This window comes from Neurospora crassa, linkage group IV (genome assembly GCF_000182925.2).
Source record: "Neurospora crassa OR74A linkage group IV, whole genome shotgun sequence".
NCBI lineage: Eukaryota > Fungi > Ascomycota > Sordariomycetes > Sordariales > Sordariaceae > Neurospora > Neurospora crassa.
In genome coordinates, this window is record NC_026504.1 from 5,886,046 (window position 1) to 5,903,312 (window position 17,267).

General features: G+C 52.8%; 7 protein-coding genes across 7 annotated transcripts; 3 read left to right on the top strand and 4 right to left on the bottom strand.

Annotated features, from left to right (window-relative positions):
- Positions 1 to 1,518: 1,518 nt before the first annotated feature.
- Positions 1,519 to 2,139, top strand: NCU05171 (hypothetical protein; the record flags this gene model as incomplete). The annotated part of the gene is made up of 1 exon (XM_956782.2): positions 1,519 to 2,139. The coding sequence occupies one exon, from the start codon at positions 1,519 to 1,521 to the stop codon at positions 2,137 to 2,139; it is 621 nt and encodes a 206-aa protein (XP_961875.2).
- A 1,048-nt stretch (positions 2,140 to 3,187) lies between these two features.
- On the bottom strand, positions 3,188 to 3,935 carry NCU05170 (hypothetical protein). The gene is made up of 2 exons (XM_956781.2): positions 3,865 to 3,935; positions 3,188 to 3,813 (listed from the first exon to the last, which is right to left on the bottom strand). The coding sequence occupies exon 2, from the start codon at positions 3,796 to 3,798 to the stop codon at positions 3,397 to 3,399; it is 402 nt and encodes a 133-aa protein (XP_961874.1). The 5' UTR covers positions 3,799 to 3,813; positions 3,865 to 3,935; the 3' UTR covers positions 3,188 to 3,396.
- Positions 3,936 to 5,735: 1,800 nt separating this feature from the next.
- cat-4 (catalase-4) lies at positions 5,736 to 8,840 on the bottom strand. The gene is made up of 2 exons (XM_956780.2): positions 7,377 to 8,840; positions 5,736 to 7,316 (listed from the first exon to the last, which is right to left on the bottom strand). Exons 1-2 carry the CDS (start codon positions 7,383 to 7,385, stop codon positions 5,775 to 5,777), a joined length of 1,551 nt encoding a protein of 516 aa, XP_961873.1. The 5' UTR covers positions 7,386 to 8,840; the 3' UTR covers positions 5,736 to 5,774.
- Positions 8,841 to 9,496: 656 nt separating this feature from the next.
- Positions 9,497 to 12,023, top strand: pmb (permease basic amino acid). Its single transcript, XM_956779.3, has 2 exons — positions 9,497 to 10,207; positions 10,267 to 12,023. Exons 1-2 carry the CDS (start codon positions 10,195 to 10,197, stop codon positions 11,763 to 11,765), a joined length of 1,512 nt encoding a protein of 503 aa, XP_961872.3. The 5' UTR covers positions 9,497 to 10,194; the 3' UTR covers positions 11,766 to 12,023.
- NCU16902 (hypothetical protein) lies at positions 12,000 to 12,887 on the bottom strand. Its single transcript, XM_011396146.1, has 3 exons — positions 12,792 to 12,887; positions 12,274 to 12,684; positions 12,000 to 12,212 (listed from the first exon to the last, which is right to left on the bottom strand). The coding sequence occupies exons 1-3, from the start codon at positions 12,865 to 12,867 to the stop codon at positions 12,115 to 12,117; spliced, it is 585 nt and encodes a 194-aa protein (XP_011394448.1). The 5' UTR covers positions 12,868 to 12,887; the 3' UTR covers positions 12,000 to 12,114.
- Positions 12,888 to 13,152: 265 nt separating this feature from the next.
- Positions 13,153 to 14,339, bottom strand: NCU16903 (hypothetical protein). The gene is made up of 2 exons (XM_011396147.1): positions 14,050 to 14,339; positions 13,153 to 13,944 (listed from the first exon to the last, which is right to left on the bottom strand). The coding sequence occupies exons 1-2, from the start codon at positions 14,217 to 14,219 to the stop codon at positions 13,194 to 13,196; spliced, it is 921 nt and encodes a 306-aa protein (XP_011394449.1). The 5' UTR covers positions 14,220 to 14,339; the 3' UTR covers positions 13,153 to 13,193.
- A 909-nt stretch (positions 14,340 to 15,248) lies between these two features.
- NCU05166 (hypothetical protein) lies at positions 15,249 to 16,528 on the top strand. The gene is made up of 3 exons (XM_011395822.1): positions 15,249 to 15,669; positions 16,033 to 16,246; positions 16,326 to 16,528. Exons 1-3 carry the CDS (start codon positions 15,265 to 15,267, stop codon positions 16,436 to 16,438), a joined length of 732 nt encoding a protein of 243 aa, XP_011394124.1. The 5' UTR covers positions 15,249 to 15,264; the 3' UTR covers positions 16,439 to 16,528.
- Positions 16,529 to 17,267: the final 739 nt, after the last annotated feature.

The window sequence follows — 17,267 nt, forward strand, 5'->3', positions numbered from 1 at the left end:
CGAGTGTCAATCAACGACGAAGGAAGGCCGAATTGGAATGGGCTACTAGGTACTCAACGAGCGAGAACCGCCTTGAACCGGCATTTCCTCCGTGACAACGGGCGCAGATGACTCTTTGTTGGCAAGATCGGCCGCAGTTGACTGTTCGTTAACGCCATTGTGCGTATCTTCCTCGTTGGTCGGCGGCTCGTGGGTCTGAACCCAGATATTGGCCAAGACCCCGCCGGCCCCGCGAGCCTCTCGTTGCCGCGGCCCACGATCTCGAGGTGATCCTTGTGGTTTGGACCATTGTTCTTGAAGCAAACTTGACTGAGGGCTTGTTGGCTAAGCAAGCCCCATTCGAATGGCAGTCCCTCGATTCGCGCCTGCTCCTCGTTTTCGTAAACGGAGCCCTCTCTTTCTTTTGAGTGCGGGTGCCGGGTCGCGGTCTTGTGGGGTTCTGCTTTCGTCTTGCTCTGCCATGGTTCTGTTTTTGGAATAACCTGTTAGTTCAAGAGAGAATCCAGCTTGAGATGGGTTCGGTGTACTGCTGTAGCGTCGCGCGGCGCTGTTACAACTATTGCTGTCGAAAGAAGTCTAGAGGTAGTCAAGTTGCTCGATGTCGTGGAAGGGTTGTTGTGCGCGCGAGGAAAATGGAAGTGGAAAGCTCCGTCCAAGGTGAGGAGTGCGGGAGGTGAAGGCTCGTTTGCCGAGTTGACAGTGGGTCCAATGGCTCTTTGTTAGTACCTGCTCGCTGTAAGCCTCCGTATAGCGGGCTGTACTATCACTTACACATTCTGGCAATCGAAGTTCTGTGACACCCGACGCCCGTTGACGGGAATCTCCCCAGCAATACCTGTGATTAGCCGCCGTCTCATCCATTTACTCCCGCTGGTGAACGCCCGTTGAAAGACGGGAAACAAATACATAGGTACCTACCTGACCTACCTATCTACAGGTGGGTCGAATGAAGACATGTTAGTGCGAGCCTGTTGTAGGGCGGTAAAGAGTGACCTGAACTAGGTACCTACCTATCATCCACACATTTCTACCTCTAGATACCCTAGAGGTACGTTCCTAGGGCGAGCAGCAGCAGCCACGACGGGACCTGCATGTAACTCTAGAGGTATGTACATCTCTACAATGGCAGATAGGTACTTGCCTTGAATTCGTGTATGCGGCAGCCTCCTCCCCCCCAATCAGATGACGTGACGGACCATTAATACCTCGAGGTACCTTGAGGTAGGTACAGTACGCCCATCTACGTTTACCGCTGTAAGGTGTTTTCACTCCCCCATCGTGTGGGCCCCACAACTTTCCTGAATTTTTGGCCATCCTCCTTCTTTTCCTGTTTCCTCTCTGTAGTTCAGCACTGTCGGCACAGTTCTTGCGCCCCCAAGTCCAAGAGGTGCGCGTTTGTGCTTAAAAAGGTCCATACAACCAATCTGCCCGTGTTGCCCCGTCGCGTCAAAAACTCGTTTGGCGCACTAACTACTACCAGCCATCACCTCACTGCGATCAATAACACGTGGAGTCAGAATGCCGGTTGACGTCTCCCAGCTCGAGCAGCAGCTTAAGGGAAAAACCAAGGAGCTGTCTGTTTTACAAGCGCGTATCTCCGAACTTGAGAACGAACTCAAAGCAGTTGAGCAGTTGAAGGCGCGGCTTACGGACCAAACCCAGAAGCTGTCTACCTCAGAAAGGCGCGTCGCTGAACTCGAGAAGAGGCTCCAAGATGCCCAGACTGCCAGCGTCAAAACGGTTGAAGGATTGACGAACCAGTTTGGTCAAAAGACCAAGGAAACTTCCGTCTCCAAAGGGTGTTTCTCTGATGTCGAAAAAAAGCTCAACGGGGCCCTGGCTACTTCCCAAGCCAACATCAAACTAGCCCAAGATGCCTGGGCTTCTAGTCAGAAACTGGGGGACAAGGTCAAGGACCTCGTCAGTCAGGTTTCGGGGCTGAAAAGTGCCCTGGTCATCGTGGACGAAGGCAGCCAAGCTGTAACAGAGGAGGGGCAGAACCCTAACCTCAATGTAAGATGCTTGCAAAATCAAGTTCAGAAGTTGACAGCGTCGTATAGCGAGCTCCATGCCAATGCAGAGCATTGTATAGCGTTCCTCAACGACTATACGGGATATAGGCTTACCATAGATTCTTAGATTAAAGCATTACACCTAGCCATCTCGCCGATCGAAGGGGACGTTAATAAGTCCAATAGGGTTACCGAATTCTAGTATATTCAAAATACATAGGGAAACGGACAATCGACCTACTTATAAAATTCGGCCGGTACATTACATTCGTATCTATCTCTCTATATAATTTTAGTATTTTATCCAAATAATATAAATTAAATAAATTTAGCTCTTTTTTATACCTCTAATTTATTTGTAAATATAATTAACGAACCAAAAAAAATTTACCGAGGGCTACTCGTAGAAATTATTAATATAATCGTCTATATAATTAAGGAGTATATCCTATATTAGAACGACCCTCTATTATTATTAATTTAATAAATTTTAATATATACTAATACTATAACCTAAAGAAGTCTAGCGGTAGCTATAATATCCTTTATTAAAGTTTTTGGCGGGCAATTAACTAAATTCGTTACTACAATTATATTAGGCCCGTTTAATATACGGGCCTTATATAAATAAGAAGAGTCGGGTATATACTACTATATCTCTTAGGTTGGCGTTCTCCTAGATAAGGATATAAGTATAAATAAGCGGTAGTATATCCTACTTAACTTTGCTAACCAAACCCTTCGTATCGTAGTGGGCAAACGGTGGAAATTTATCTTTATAGAGAGGTTATTAATCCAATTCACTAGAAACGATGAGGACACGAGGTATACTTTTAAGATTAACCGCGGTGGACCTTGGTAGATTGCGTCCAAGTAGATACAATAGTTAAAAATAATAAAGATGTCTTGGTGGTGCATTGTGTGCCCTTTGAATGTGACTTATCGTAATGATGTTTGCCGCATTTACAAGTAGAGTTACGTGTTGATATACGCTGTAATTAATCTGATACTTTAGGAGACTGCACGCTCTCGTTGATACAACACTTTGCACCTGCTACCTTGTACTCGAAATTAACCTCTACAACGCACGATAAAAAGCGAGTGCAATGCACGCCCACTCCCGCTGAAAGGTTGATGCAAATTTTACACCTGGTAACTTGCACTGAAAATTAACCTTTGCAACGCACGCACTCTCCCGTTCAAGCGCCAGTGCAATGTGCGTATTCTCCCGCTTACAAGTTGATACAAACTTTGCACCTGCTAACTTCTACTCAAAATCAACCTTTGTAATAATGCGCTTAAAGTTGGTGCAATGCACGCGCTCTCCCGCTTAAAATGCTAGTGCAAACTTTGCACTCGACTACACACACCACACAATGCCAATTCACACCAGCATTCCAACAGCCAACAGGGCCCAAACTCCTACCCCGAACAATGTCGTCCTCAAACTTGCCGCGTTGTTCTTCACTTGGCCGCCACTAATATACCTCGAGATTCCAGTCTTAGCCCTTATACAGTGGCTCATTCCGTCAAGAACCGCACCCTCCTCGAGCTTCTGCCCATTTTGTGTTTTGAGAAAGCTGTCTGGAATCAAGCACCACAAGACGCATCCTTCGAACCCGTAATCGCCACTGATGTGCACCTCGTTGGGGGCACAGCACTTGGTCATACCCACAAACGATTCGTTCCAGTTGGGAATAACGAAAACGCTGCGGTCCATAGGTAGACCGGGGATGCCTCGGAGGTCGGGGAGGGCATCGTGGTCGCACGTGCGGTTGGCGGACATTTTGGTGGTAGGTGGCTGAACGGTCATGTTAGTTTGTATTCTACCGAAAACAGCCGCTGGACATACCAGATGGTCCTGCAGTGCTGAAATGTGGCAACTTTTGCTCAGCAATCGTGATAGCAAATGTTGGTGGTGAGATGCAAAGCAAAGGGATGATGTTGGTCTAGGGAAGCGGACTACATATAAAGATTCTTGCCCTAGTCAAAGCCAAGACGTAAGGCGTATAGTAATGGGCACTTTTTGCGGCCGTGATACTGGCTAACACTGGCTTAATTCGATGTAGTATTGACAAGGTGCCAGTGTAACTGGGGCTTGGTACCCTTGACTCTTGGGCAGTGACTGGTTCATGTCTTTATCCATAGCAACACACAACCCTGGTATCTGCACGGATCTAAAACCGATTCAATCGACTGGAAACGACTATAAGCACAGCACAAAGATGGACCGTTGGCGCCAACAAGCTCTTGGCTGAATAGCCTGAATGCCATAGGGGTTTCTGGACCAACCACTACGTTCGGAGCGATATCACCTCAGGTCAACTGATCATGGGAGAGGCACAGTTGGTGCACAAAGTTTGTGTGATGGTAGAGGTTAAAGATACGTTGGTATTTGGGAAGATGGGGACATGCGGTTCGAAATAAAGTTTCGATGTACAGGAAACCCTTTCGCCTACATAACGATGTTTTGATAAATGTAAATCACTCGACCCATCGGTTTGTACCAACTCCCGTCCATACTCCAAGCCCCCATCCCCCATGTGCATCATGTCCATCTGTTGGGTTGTTGTGTATGTTATTGGCTGGGCAGCAATGTCCCTTTCGTACCCTTCGCAAGCTTTCGTCCGTCGTTGGTAGGGCTGACCATTTCATGATGGCAAATGTATCGGTGGATTTGGATGGTATGCGGGTTACTGGCGGGCACTCATGAGCTGTTGTGCAGTTCTCTTCGGTAAATAGATTCCTCGGTGTCAGGTTTCGCAGAACTGGTGGGAGCCCACGCCTGTTGGGCTAGCGAGCAGAATCGGAGACGACTGGCGCGAGCTTCCCTACTGGGGGAATGCCTTGAACCTCGGGTGCCAACGTCGACGATGGGAGGAAGCACGTCCGTGTGGATATTTTGTGGTTGTGCTCGAAATTCGAGCGCAAGCTTGGGTTTAGACCTCGGATATTTGTATGTGTTTGGTTTGGATAGGAGGATGACCGACAGTGTTTCGAGACGACAGGACGAGATCGCACGTGCATACAAGCATGGCAGATGCTATGAGTGGGTCACTGTTGTTGATGCTGGTCAGTACCTGAAGCGCAAAAGAGCCGAAGAAAGGTGGGGAATCGGTCTGGAAGATATACCTACCTCGGAAGGCTGGCATGGGAGGCAAACAGGACCATAGCCGCGGATGTCTTGCATTTGCTCACCCCTGATTTCGACCTTTTGTAAGTGTGCATGGAAATCTCTCCCGGGTCCCCTTGTTCGTCAAGTATTGCGAAATCGACGAGATGAACAGCCTTTGTACATCTTGCATTGTGTTGAGGCCGTGTTGATAGAAACACATGGCGACAGATGAACGGTGATGGATTGTCCCACACAGCCGAGTGGTCGAGGATATGGAGTGTTCTTCTGGATTTGGGCTCGGTTCGTAGTCGGAGACAATTGCGCGTTCGAGCGGGATACTGGCTAGCGGAGTCGGGGGGCAACACGATGCTGTGATGGGAGGAAAGGTCAGCTTAAACCCACTGAACCGAAAGGGGAGACGGACTAACCCATGCGTGATTATTGATCAAAAGATTGGGATGCCCGCGGAAATGTAGACGTTCTGATGCCGGTCGGGGACGATTGACGCAAGCAAACAAAGTGCAGAATGCATGATGCAGGAACGACCGGCATTCGCAGGAAGCAGATTGCAATGGACAACGAATCAAGGAAACAAAAGAGTAACAAATGCGCTATAAAATTTATCATTATTCACAAGTTGCAATGCATCACTCATCATCCTTCGAATCCTTACACCTCATGCCCTTCCCCTTCACCGGCGCCTTGTCATGCTCAATGCCCGCACCGCCCTTCTTCTCAAGCTCATCCAACTCTCTTTGGATAGCCTCGCCCACCTCCTGATCAACCTTACTAAACATCTCGATTGTCTTCTTTTGCACCTCCGGCAACGCCTTGCCCACATGCGCCGCCACGTTCTTGGCAAACCGCTTGTCTTCTCCGGTCTCCTTAAAGATCTTCCACAGATCCCTCGGCTGCTCGAAATCGAGGTCGGTCACTTCCGAGGTGAACAAGGCAACCTTACCGGCCCACTCGTCGTGAGCGACGTCAGGGGGACCGAAACGCATGGGACGGAAGGAAGACCGCACATAATCCGGGTCGCCACCATAGTTGCCGTCTACGCGCATTGGACCGTCACGCTGGTACGGAGAATAGACGTGCAAGGCGCGGTTGCAAGGGAGTTGTTGGTAGTTGGGTCCGACACGGTAGCGGGCGGCATCAGGGTAGGAGAACATTCTAGCCTGGAGCATGGGGTCGGCGCTAGGGCCGATGCCAGGGACCATGGTGGAGGGGGAGAAGGCGGCTTGCTCGATATCCTGGAAGTGGTTTTCCGGGTTCTTGTTAAGCCTGAGTTTACCGATGGGACGCAGGGGATAGTCCCGATGCGACCAGGTCTGCGTAATGTCAAAGATGTTGTACCGGTAGGTTTCGGCGTCCTTGGGGTCCATGATCTGGAAGTACATGGTCCAGGTGGGGTAGTCGCCGCGCTCGATGGCATTGTACATGTCCTTGATGTGGAAATCGGGTTCCTCGCCAGCCAGGCGGAGGGCTTCGTCGGACTCGAGGTTCTTGATGCCGGCGTCGGGCTTCAAGTGGATCTTGACGTACTTGAACGTGCCGTCCTCGGGCTTGCCGAACTTGTAGGTGTGGTTGCCAAAGGCGTTGACATTGCGGAGAGAGGCGGGGATGCCACGGCCGCCAAAGAGCTGCATCAAGCAGTGGACGCCTTCTTGGTTGTTGTTGTGGAAGTCCCAGAACATGGTCGAGTCGGGCACGTTGGTCTGGGGGTGACGCTTGTGGGAGCGGTTGAGACTGGGGAACTTGACGGGATCGCGGATGAAGAAGACGGGCAGGTCATTGCCGACAAAGTCCCAGTTGCCTTCCTCGGTGAAGAACTTGACGGCGAAACCGCGGATATCACGAACCGTATCGGCAGAGCCCTTCTCACCCGCCACCGTGGAAATACGGGCCAGGACCTTGGTCTTCTTTCCGACCTTGTTGAGAAAGTCAACAGATGTAAAGTCCGAGACATCTTCCGTGCACTCAAACTCTCCCCAGGCACCGGCTGCCTTGGCGTGGACGACACGTTCGGGGATGCGTTCTCGGGGGAAGTGGGCGAGGGTTTCGATCAGCTGGGTGTCTGCGAGGAGAGAGAGGGCTCCGCCACGAGGCTTCGAGCCCATCAGGACCGTGGCAGCCGAAGGGTCCTGGACGGGGCGTCCCTCGGCAAGTGTGTAAACCGGTGCGTCGTTCTAGAAGAAGTAGAGGTCAGTATGGGCGGATCTTGTGGAGGGCACAAAAGACAAACTTACTGAAGACATGATTGCGATGATGGTAAAATCTGATGTGGAATATTATGCTGAGACAACATCCAAACCTCCCAGATCACGGCTGCTGTCTTTATATCGGGTTGGATGTTGACATCGCCATGATTGTCTCCATGGTGGTGACCGGTGGGTCTCCTATCGCGACTGGATACCATGACATCACCACTTGCTGAAACCCAACTTGCACACGCACAACGTCCGACGAAGGAGAGCATACATGCGACATCCGTGGTCTCCGGGCCAAGGCAATTGCACGAACGAGCCATGTTTGTGGCTGTGGTGGAGTGGATGATCTAGTTATGTGTTGTCCATGATGCTGTTTGATCCTTGATTCGAGTGCAGTGTTTCCTTTGTCAGCACCGTTTTCGGGTTGCTGGTCCATGTGGAAAAACCAGGGCCCTGTTTGCCATCCATCGCCAACATCATCGAGGAAACCGGTGCGCTGGACCCTCAGATATCGCGAGAGCCGTTGCTACACATCACTTGGGTGTAACCAGATTGGAGGTGTCAAGACTCGAGACATGCTGTCGACATTCGTGTTGGGGATGTTGCAGTCACTTGGCTGGCGTCCATTTAGAGCGACCAACCCGAGTCGTCTGTGGTAGTGGCAGCAAAAGCCCATTTGGAATGATGGAAAGGAGTGAAAGCCCAGCATGCAAAGTCGGCACGTCGTATTCGATCGCAATATTTCATGTTTCGCCCACTTCCAATGGACTCTTCTGCATTGTCAGGACAATGTTCGCGACGATTGGCTATGATTCTCGTCGGATGGTAGCGAAAAGGAAGGTGGGTCCTCAGAGATCGCATCCGACCGAACATCAAGTTGTCCGCGACCCTGTCGGCGTGGTCAGGACTGAATGCCAAGGAGTCATGAAACAGCGTCGCTGGGCATCAAAGACAAGCGCTGAGGTTCTTGATAATCAAGACAAGACAGTCAGTCAGTGTTGATGTGAAGATGCTGAAAATGCAGGATCCATCCAAGCGGCCAGATTAGTGAAGGGCGAAAGTTGAGCTACTAGCGGGCACACTGCGCGGCACTCGGAGATCGGCGGAATATCGTCGACGTTGTTGCCGTCGGTGAAGAATGCGATATTTTCTTGCGAGAACATGCGCTGGCGAGCCTTAGTTTGCATGTAGTTTGATGATGTAGAATCAGAAGAAGCCCGAGATGTTGAAGTCGTTATCATTCCCCACGAAATGTCATTTCCGAAGTGCATCCAGTCGAAGCTGTCGCTCCCAAACCGAGACAAGCGAGCGGACGAGACAGACCGAATTGACCGGAATGACGACGCACGGCCGTGCAGCCGGCACGACTGTAGCCGCCATTGACCAATCACAGCCCCCAGAAAATTTTTGTCAGGGGGAAAAAGGCGGGGGTGGGTGTTGGATGCTGCCTCCCGCACGTGAAGACAGGCCTCCATGTCTTCAGCCCGTGCTCCTCGCATTGCGTGATTGAACCCCGGAGGCTCTGAAATCTGTTGGTTCGCTGGGGGGGGGGGGGGGGCCTGAAGTGTGTTTGAATTCCTGACAACCTTCATTTGGTAATGAAGATCAGTGGCCACGGCCCGTTGGGCGATAGACAAGGGCGGGCCGACAGGGACTGTCAAGAACTGTCAAGTGTGGGGCCAAGCTGTCAAGGCAACCTCAGAACACGGACTGCAACCCAACAGCGTGGGCGTGCAGTGCGCTCAGACTGCATGGTCATGAAGAAATCATCAACGAGACGACACAATGAGACGAACTCACCCACATCAAACCAGGGGCACGCCCGCCCATTGGTGTTCTCGAAGGCGGGCCAATTTCGAGAATTCTGCTCTGTTGGTTCGGGTGGCGTTTCGTCCATGCATGGAAATCTTCCGATGTGTGGCTGCCCCGGCGCATTGAGTGCCAACCCTAACCTTCCCGAAAAGACGGCATCGCCAATCCCGTTCGAGAACACCGGTAAAAAGCGCAGAGGTAATGTCGGTCGCTGTTCCCACTGCGGAAGCTCCAAGACTTTGACAACGACGCTAGAGATATCATCAAAGATAACTCCTCAGCGCCTCAAATCCACCATTCGGATGGCCTGGCCACCCCCGCCGATCCTGATAACACCCCCCCCCCCCCCTCCCCTCGGGCTCCACCCGGCTAGAACCGGTAGCACGCTTTGCCCAGAGCAGTCTTGCCTCTCCAGAGTCACATCTCCGACACAGGCAAGTGGGAAAAAAAAAGCTAGCGTCACGGTACACTTCACGCCCAGAGTCCATACAACTGAGTCAATAACCCCAGACCCCTCCCCGTTATTGTACAATTATCTTTCTTGCTGATCTCGTAGTCCCTTCGCACTACAGTCCACTAGAAGCACTCCAGCCACGTTCCTCGATTCCACTTGTCCTGCACAATTCTGCCCTGGCCGAAACCTTAAAGACGCAGTTGGCAGAAGGGTCCAACTCCAGCGCGTCCGGTCCTCGCCGTCTCTTCGCCACAACTCCAGACGACATCAATTCCCTCTCGTACCATCTTGAGCTCAAGAAGCGCAAAGACCACAACCCACACCGCACCGCCCGACAACGGCTGTCCTAGCAACCCTCCGCTGAGCGACAAAGAGACATATATATATCCACAGTAAACATGGGCGGTGCGAGAAAGTACGCCGCCGGCGCCAGCGAGTCCCGGCTCCTCCGCTGCCGGATCGCCACCCGGAAGCGCAACCAAAAAGGACTTTGTCAAGGAACAGTCGGCCGCTGATGACGATGCGGCCTCCTTCGCCGAGCACAACGCCGGCCCCGAGCTGAAGCGCAGGCTCAAGTCTCGCCATTTGCAAATGATTGCCATTGGTATGTAACTCGGGATGCAATTTTCTCTCCAGCGGGACACCGACTGACAGACAGCATAGGTGGTACTATTGGTACTGGTCTCTTCATCGGTTCCGGCAGCGCCCTCGCCAAGTCGGGCCCTGCTGGCGTCCTCATCGGCTACTGCTTTATCGCCTCCATTGTTTACAGCATCATGATGTCCCTCGGTGAAATGGCCACCTACGTCCCCGTCACCGGCGGTTTCACCACGTACGCGGCTCGCTTTGTCGACAGCTCTCTCGGTTTCTCCATGTCGTGGATCTACTGGTTTTCGTGGGCCATTACCTTTGCGCTCGAGCTGGTCGCTACTGGTCTGATCATTCAGTATTGGGACGACTCTCTGTCCATCGGTATTTTCATCGCCATCTTCTGGGTCGTCATTTTCGTCATCAACCTGTTCCCCGTGTCCTGGTACGGCGAGGCGGAATTCTGGATGTCCTCTGTCAAGGTCATCACCGTCCTCGGCTTCCTCATCTTCGGCATCTGCATCAACGCCGGCGCCGGTCAGCAGGGCTACATTGGCTTCAAGTACTGGCACGAGCCGGGTGCTTTTGCTCCCTACATTGTTGACCCTAGCCGCCCTGTCGCCAAGTGGGTTGGCTTCTGGTCCGTCATGATCCAGGCCGGCTTCTCCTTCCAGGGCACCGAGCTTGTCGGTATCGCTGCTGGCGAGACCGAAGACCCGCGCCGCAACGTCCCCCGTGCGATCCGCATGACCTTTTACCGTATCTTCCTCTTCTTCATCATGACCGTCTTCTTCATCGGCATCCTCATCCCCTACGACAACAAGGACCTGAACAATGGCGGCTACACCGCGGCTGCCTCTCCCTTTGTCATTGCGGCCCAGCTCGCCGGCGTCAAGGTCCTACCCGACATCATCAACGCTGTCTTGCTTACTGTCGTCCTCTCTGCCGCCAACTCCAACGTCTACTCGGGCTCTCGTGTCCTCGTCTCCCTCGCCAACGACGGCATGGCCCCCAAGTGGTTCAAGATGACCACCAAGTCCGGCGTCCCCTATATTGCCGTCATGTTTACCTCGGCGTTCGGTTTCCTCGGCTTCCTCAACCTCTCTCCCAACGGCAGCCAGGCCTTCGACTGGCTTCTCAACATTTCGGGCGTCGCGGGTTTCATTGCCTGGTCCGGCATCCTCATCGCCCACCTCCGCTTCATGAAGGGTCTTGAGGCGCACGGCATCCCCCGCTCCAAGCTGCCCTATCGCGCCACCTGGGCCCCTTACTACGTCTACTACGCCCTGTTCTTCTGCATCTTGATCACCCTGACCCAAGGCTTCACCGCGTTCATGCCCTGGAGCGTCGAAGAATTCTTTGTGGCGTACGTTTCGCTCATCATTTTTGCTGTCATGTACCTGGGCCACAAGCTCTATACCCTCATTGTCTACGGCGCCGCGGCGTGTAAGCCGGTCTCTGCCAAGGACATGGATGTTACTACTGGGTCTTTGGATCTGGATGCCGAGATCCCCGACGAGGTCGAGGAGCCTACGAGTATCTGGAAGAAGATTGGAACGGGTATCATGGGTTAAGGGGATGGTATAATGGAAGGATTGATGTACGTTATGGGTTACGAACGATGGATGAGGAGTGGCTTGGATATGAACAGGGAACGATGGAACGGGCATATACGCCATGCCTTGTAATTTCTATTTTCACAAGCGTTTTACGTTGAATTTTCGTTTTTCTGGATGTACACTCAAAAAAGAAGGCGGCGGTGTTACATAGAATGATACCCCGGTGCAGCTTAGACAAAAAAGATGGTAATTTACTGCATGATTCGGACGGCCATGTGTGTGATCCTTCAATTTGTTGAAAGCATGGTTGCTCGGTTTACTTGAAACAAGCACGGCATGGAAATCGAACCACGGGAGTCTGGATTTACTGCCCCTTTCTCCTCTGCCTCTCCTCCATAGCCTCGTCAGCAACCTTGATCCTCCCCAGGATCCTCCTAGCCATGTCAACAGCCATAATGCTGGCTGTTTGTCTCTTGTCAGCATCTCTGTGATTGATCATTTAGTAAAGAACGGGGCAACTTACGAACCAAAAACCACGGTCCAAAGAACTGCAAAACCATGGTCCTTTTCGCCTCCTCGCTATACACGGCCGGATCCCAATACCCGACATCGTAGATACACACCAAGGTCGTCAAGGCCGTCTCCAGCGCATACACGAGGAAAAGGAGCTCATCCCGTCCCGTGGTTCCCTTTCTTTTCACTGCCAACAGAAAGAATCCGTAGAGCACCGCGGGCAATGTGAAGCCGAATTCGAGATACAAAAACAGGCCGATCCAGGAGTCGTGGGAGCCCGGGACGGAGGTGGAGGGAGACCACTGTATTATGGGGTCGTTGTATTGGGCGATGTAATCTTGGCGGGCCAGGTGGAAGATGTGTAGCGGGGCGGAGGGAGAGGAGTACCAGGACGAAGGGTAGAAGTGGAGGGCATCGATGACTAGGAGGGGGTCAGGTTAGTGACTTTGGAGGTAGCGTAGGGACGGATATGGTTCCGTGGTCTCGGGAAGGCCGAGCCTGGCAGCTGGATATCAAGAGGGAACGTACAAAGAATGATGGGGATCGACAGCGCGAACCACGCCAGCCAGACGTAGTTCAGGCGGGATTCGTTGTAGACGGCCATTCTGTTTGTTGATCGGACGTCCTTCACCTGTCTTGACGAATGAACGATGGTGGTTGCAGAAGGACGGAAAGCGATGCGCGTCTGAAAGATTGTTGACCCCAGATTCCCCAAATTGGAGGGCCGGGGAAAGCTGATGGTGATGCCCAATCGGCTGGCGTGAACGGCAAGCTACCCCTGACCCCTGCAGACTAGGGGGGGTGTACACCGAGGTGAACAGGGCCGCGCCAGTGCCACTGCACCACGACATACGCCTCGAGTCCCAGGGTGTCGTCCATCAAGCGTCAAGGACAAAGAAACATTACATTATCGTATCAACATCTATAACCTCAATCCGCCCTCTTCCCAGGCTGATAACCCCAACCATTACCCACGCCCGCACCGTATCCCAACGGGGTCGCTCCTCCCAAGCTCCTCCCCTTCAATCTCTGCGGCAACACGCTCCCAAAGAACCAAACACTGCTCACACACACGCCCGCTCCAAACGACAACAGAGCGTAGAAGACGGTGCTGGCGTAGATGTGCCCTCCCATGCCCTGCCACTCCACCTTCCCCTCCACTCGCGGGAGCTCCGGCGTCGGGAACCATCTGACGGAAAACTGCAGCGGTAGGGGGTCCCCAATCACCAGTCTCCTCGTAGAGCTTCCCTCCATGTGCGTCAGGGGAGAGGTAGAGTACGCCGTGGCGCTATCCAACACCCCTGAATCCTTCTTGTGCAAATGATGTTTTGGCGTGGAATGCAACAGCACGTTCATATGCGTCGAGATGTGCATATGGCTGAGTTGCAGCGTCCCAGCCAGCGCAAAGACCAGCGGGACGTATTCGGTAACGTGGGGTTTCTCGCCTACGATCTCGACTTGCGGGGGAGGGCGCGCGGGAAGGCGGCAGGCTAGAGGAGCGTCGGAGTGGATGTAGAACTCGAGCAGGTGGAAGAAGGGGTCGTCGATCATGGGGATCGTGCAGTTCTGCTCGGTCTCGATGCCGTAGTTGAATTCGAGGGGGGCTTTGGTTTCTTCGCACATGGGGAAGGGGATCCATTGGATCTCGTGGGCGGGGGTTTCAATGTGTTCGCCGGTTTCTCTGTGGCATTGGGCGGTTAGCACAGTCAGAAGGTAGGGGAAATGCGATGGGACGAAAGAAGGAAGAAGCCGTGTCAGGACAGGACAAAAGGGGCATGGAGCTTACGAGCTGCGATTCATGCACTCAACGCGAATGGGGGCGCCATAGTGGTAAGACGGCAACTCATGAGGAGCTATCTCGGCTGCGGCGACATGGGTGGCTAGAGAGGTAGTGATGGCGACGAGCGGGAGAAGCCACTGACGGCGCGACCGCGATTTGGCGATGGAAAACAACATTACTACAAGTTATACACTAGAAAGGATCATAAGGAATATGGTGCGCCAGGCAAGTGATAAATGGCAAGAAGATTGGAAGCCGGTGTGGGCGACCCTGCGCTCCGGTCTGTCCCGTGAATCGTGATGATTGCGGTTTGGATGCTTTCCCGTTTGGTGTTCAGTTGCCGCCAGGAGTTGGACCTCAAGGTGCCATGCACTGAAGTTGTGGCATATGCATATAGGAATAGCCTGGTTTTAACGATAAACACATAGGCTGGTCTCTGCCCGATAAGGCTGACAGGACCAACAGCGATAAGATAAGTACCTGGGCACAGCACCGACCCCACCACCTGTTTGTTTCCCGTCCAAACCAACGGCGTCATGTCCATTCTCTTCATGTTCACACATTGGCTTGGAACTTGATCCCGCCGATGTATTCCTTACTTTCCACGAAGCATCTTTTGTATCGGGTGGTCAGTGTCCGTAATCCGTATATCCTTATCACGGCTCCAACACCGTCGCCATCGGCTCCCAACCTTTCGCTCCGACGCCATGCCGCACACTACAAGTCCCGACCGTCCATGCGTAGCCACCGAATCAGGAGATGAATCGCTGGCAATAACAGACTTTCTGGATTGTTTCGCGTGCCATTCCACGCCACCACTTGTCGGAATCATCGCGGCGGTGTTTGCTTCACCACCGGGAAGCATGTGGTAGCTGAATTCCTTCGAGACACGAGATGATGGATGGGCCACAGCGAACACATTGGTCCTGGTGAGCCCGACAAGTGTCAGGATGATGCCGGCGGATTGTGAAGCGAGGACTGTCAACTACAAGTGTATTTGGCCTCGGCTTCTGTCTATTGATTCGCTGACTGCATTGCTGTCGTTGTGCGATGCCATCCCTGGTGATATTTGTGTTACTGCAAGGACCACCTTCTCCCCATGGTTCACTAATCCGAACTAAACTTCTGCAGCAGCGACAACAGCACAATGGCCGAACCAAGTGCGTCGGCCTTCCGGGACGCCTCCTTACATGCTCAAAGGGTCTTTTCAAGTACCACGACATGTTCCGACATCCACATCCACAGTGCCGGCACTTACATGGAGAGACGATACCGCAGAGCTCCAAAGAATCGCAACTACGCTCTCCGTCCATCGCATGCCGCAGCCCACCATCACGAGAACCCGCCCTCGACTTTGAAAGCGACCCTTTCGACTTGTCCGAGTGCGTCAAGGACTTCATCACCCATTTCCAGCCCACGGGTCAAGCCAAATATGCCCGTCCGAGCGTATCCTTCAGCAACCTCAGCGTCTTCGATACCGGCTCCGAGCTTCAGTTGCAGGCTCCTGTCCTGGCGACATCTTTTCTTTCGGCAAGTCCAAGCCCAAGCAGATTCTTCACGACTTCAATTGTTGTTTCTAAAGCCGTGAACTCCTCGTCGTTCTCCGCCGTCCTGGGTTCGGATGCAGTACTTTCCTGCCAAGCATTTGCGGATAGCTTCACGGTCTTCATCTCGACAAGACTTCTATCCACTACAACGGCACCAAATGGTCAAGGAGTGGAAGGGCGAGGTCGTCTACAACCACAAGGTCGACAAGTATTTTTCCCATCTCTCCGTCGGCCAGACCCTCGAGTTCGCAGCAACCGTCCGACCTCTGCCATCCACATCGAAAACGTGTCCAGGGCCGAGTACTGTCAATACACGGGGTCGTCGTGGCTGTCGTTGGTCTCAGTCACACTTACCACACAAGGTCGATGATGACTTTATACGGGGCGTCACAGGTGGTCGACGCAAGCATGTTGGTATCGCCGAGATGTTTTTCGCCGGCAGTCCCATTTGCGCCCGGGACAACAGCACCTGGACTCGTTCGACCAAGCCCTGCGCATATCGTCCAACATGGCTATCCAATCCCATGCTGTTGCCATTTACCAAGCTAGCCAAGCCATCTACAACGAATTCGACAAGGCCACCGTGTTGTACGAAGGGAGGCAGATTTACTTTGGCCCGACACCCATGGCCAAGTCCTTCTTGAATGTCAGGGCTGGTACTGCCCCCCCTCGCCAGACCACACCGGTGACTTCTTGACGGCCATCGCCAACCTTCACGAAAGACGACCCGTCAAGGCATGGAGCTCAAGATCCCGAGTACTGGCGCGAATCTCCCCGAATACAACGCGTTGCTGGAAGAGAGGGAGTATGATGAGCGGAAGCCGGAAGCTATAGCCCGGATTCGTTAGCACAAGGAACGTCGACAGGCCAAGCACGCAAGAACCAAGTCACCATAAACAATCTCGTGTGCTTCCTCTCCTTGAGTTCCTCCTTCCTTGTGATCCACATCGTGCTAACGTATCAATACGACAGTTTCGCTACGCAAATCAAAGCATACACCGTCCGCTAGCACGAGCTTAACTGGGGCGACCGCACCGCTGCCTTTACCATGTCGGTGATCAACGTCATCCTGCTACGGTTTCGAGATCCTCATTGCCAGCGAGGTCCATGGAAGTGATTTAACCTCTTCGAGTGTCGTCTTATCCGAATCGCATCGGGGACTCCTGGATCTTTGCTAGTCCGGTGCTGCACTGTCTCTGGTGACACGTACATCACACCCATGCCCACGTCTGGCGGAATTTTGACATCCTCGGTATTTTCTGGCCGGCTTCATGCTTATCAACTTGCTGGCCACGGAACTTGGTTCAACACCAGCACCGCCGAGGATTTGGTCTGCTGAAGGGGGCCACGTCCCCACCCGCTTGCAGCAGGAGGCTAAAGACGCCGAAAAGACTTTGACATTCAACCCGCCACAGGGTATGTCGTGCGCACAGTATCCGGTGGTGCTGCGGAACCCGAATGCGACTGAGTCGTGCAGGTAAGCTTTGAGCGTGGCGGACCTGTGTTTGGCGGGCGTGAACATCTTTACGATTGAGAGATGGTAGAAGATGTGAAAGGAGAAAAGATGGGAGAAACAGGCACCGGCCTTTGTCCTAGGTCTTCTTGGTAATGGGGTAACGTTTGCTTGGAATAACCGGTTCATTCAGAAGATCTATGGTGGATAGGTTATAAACTGGC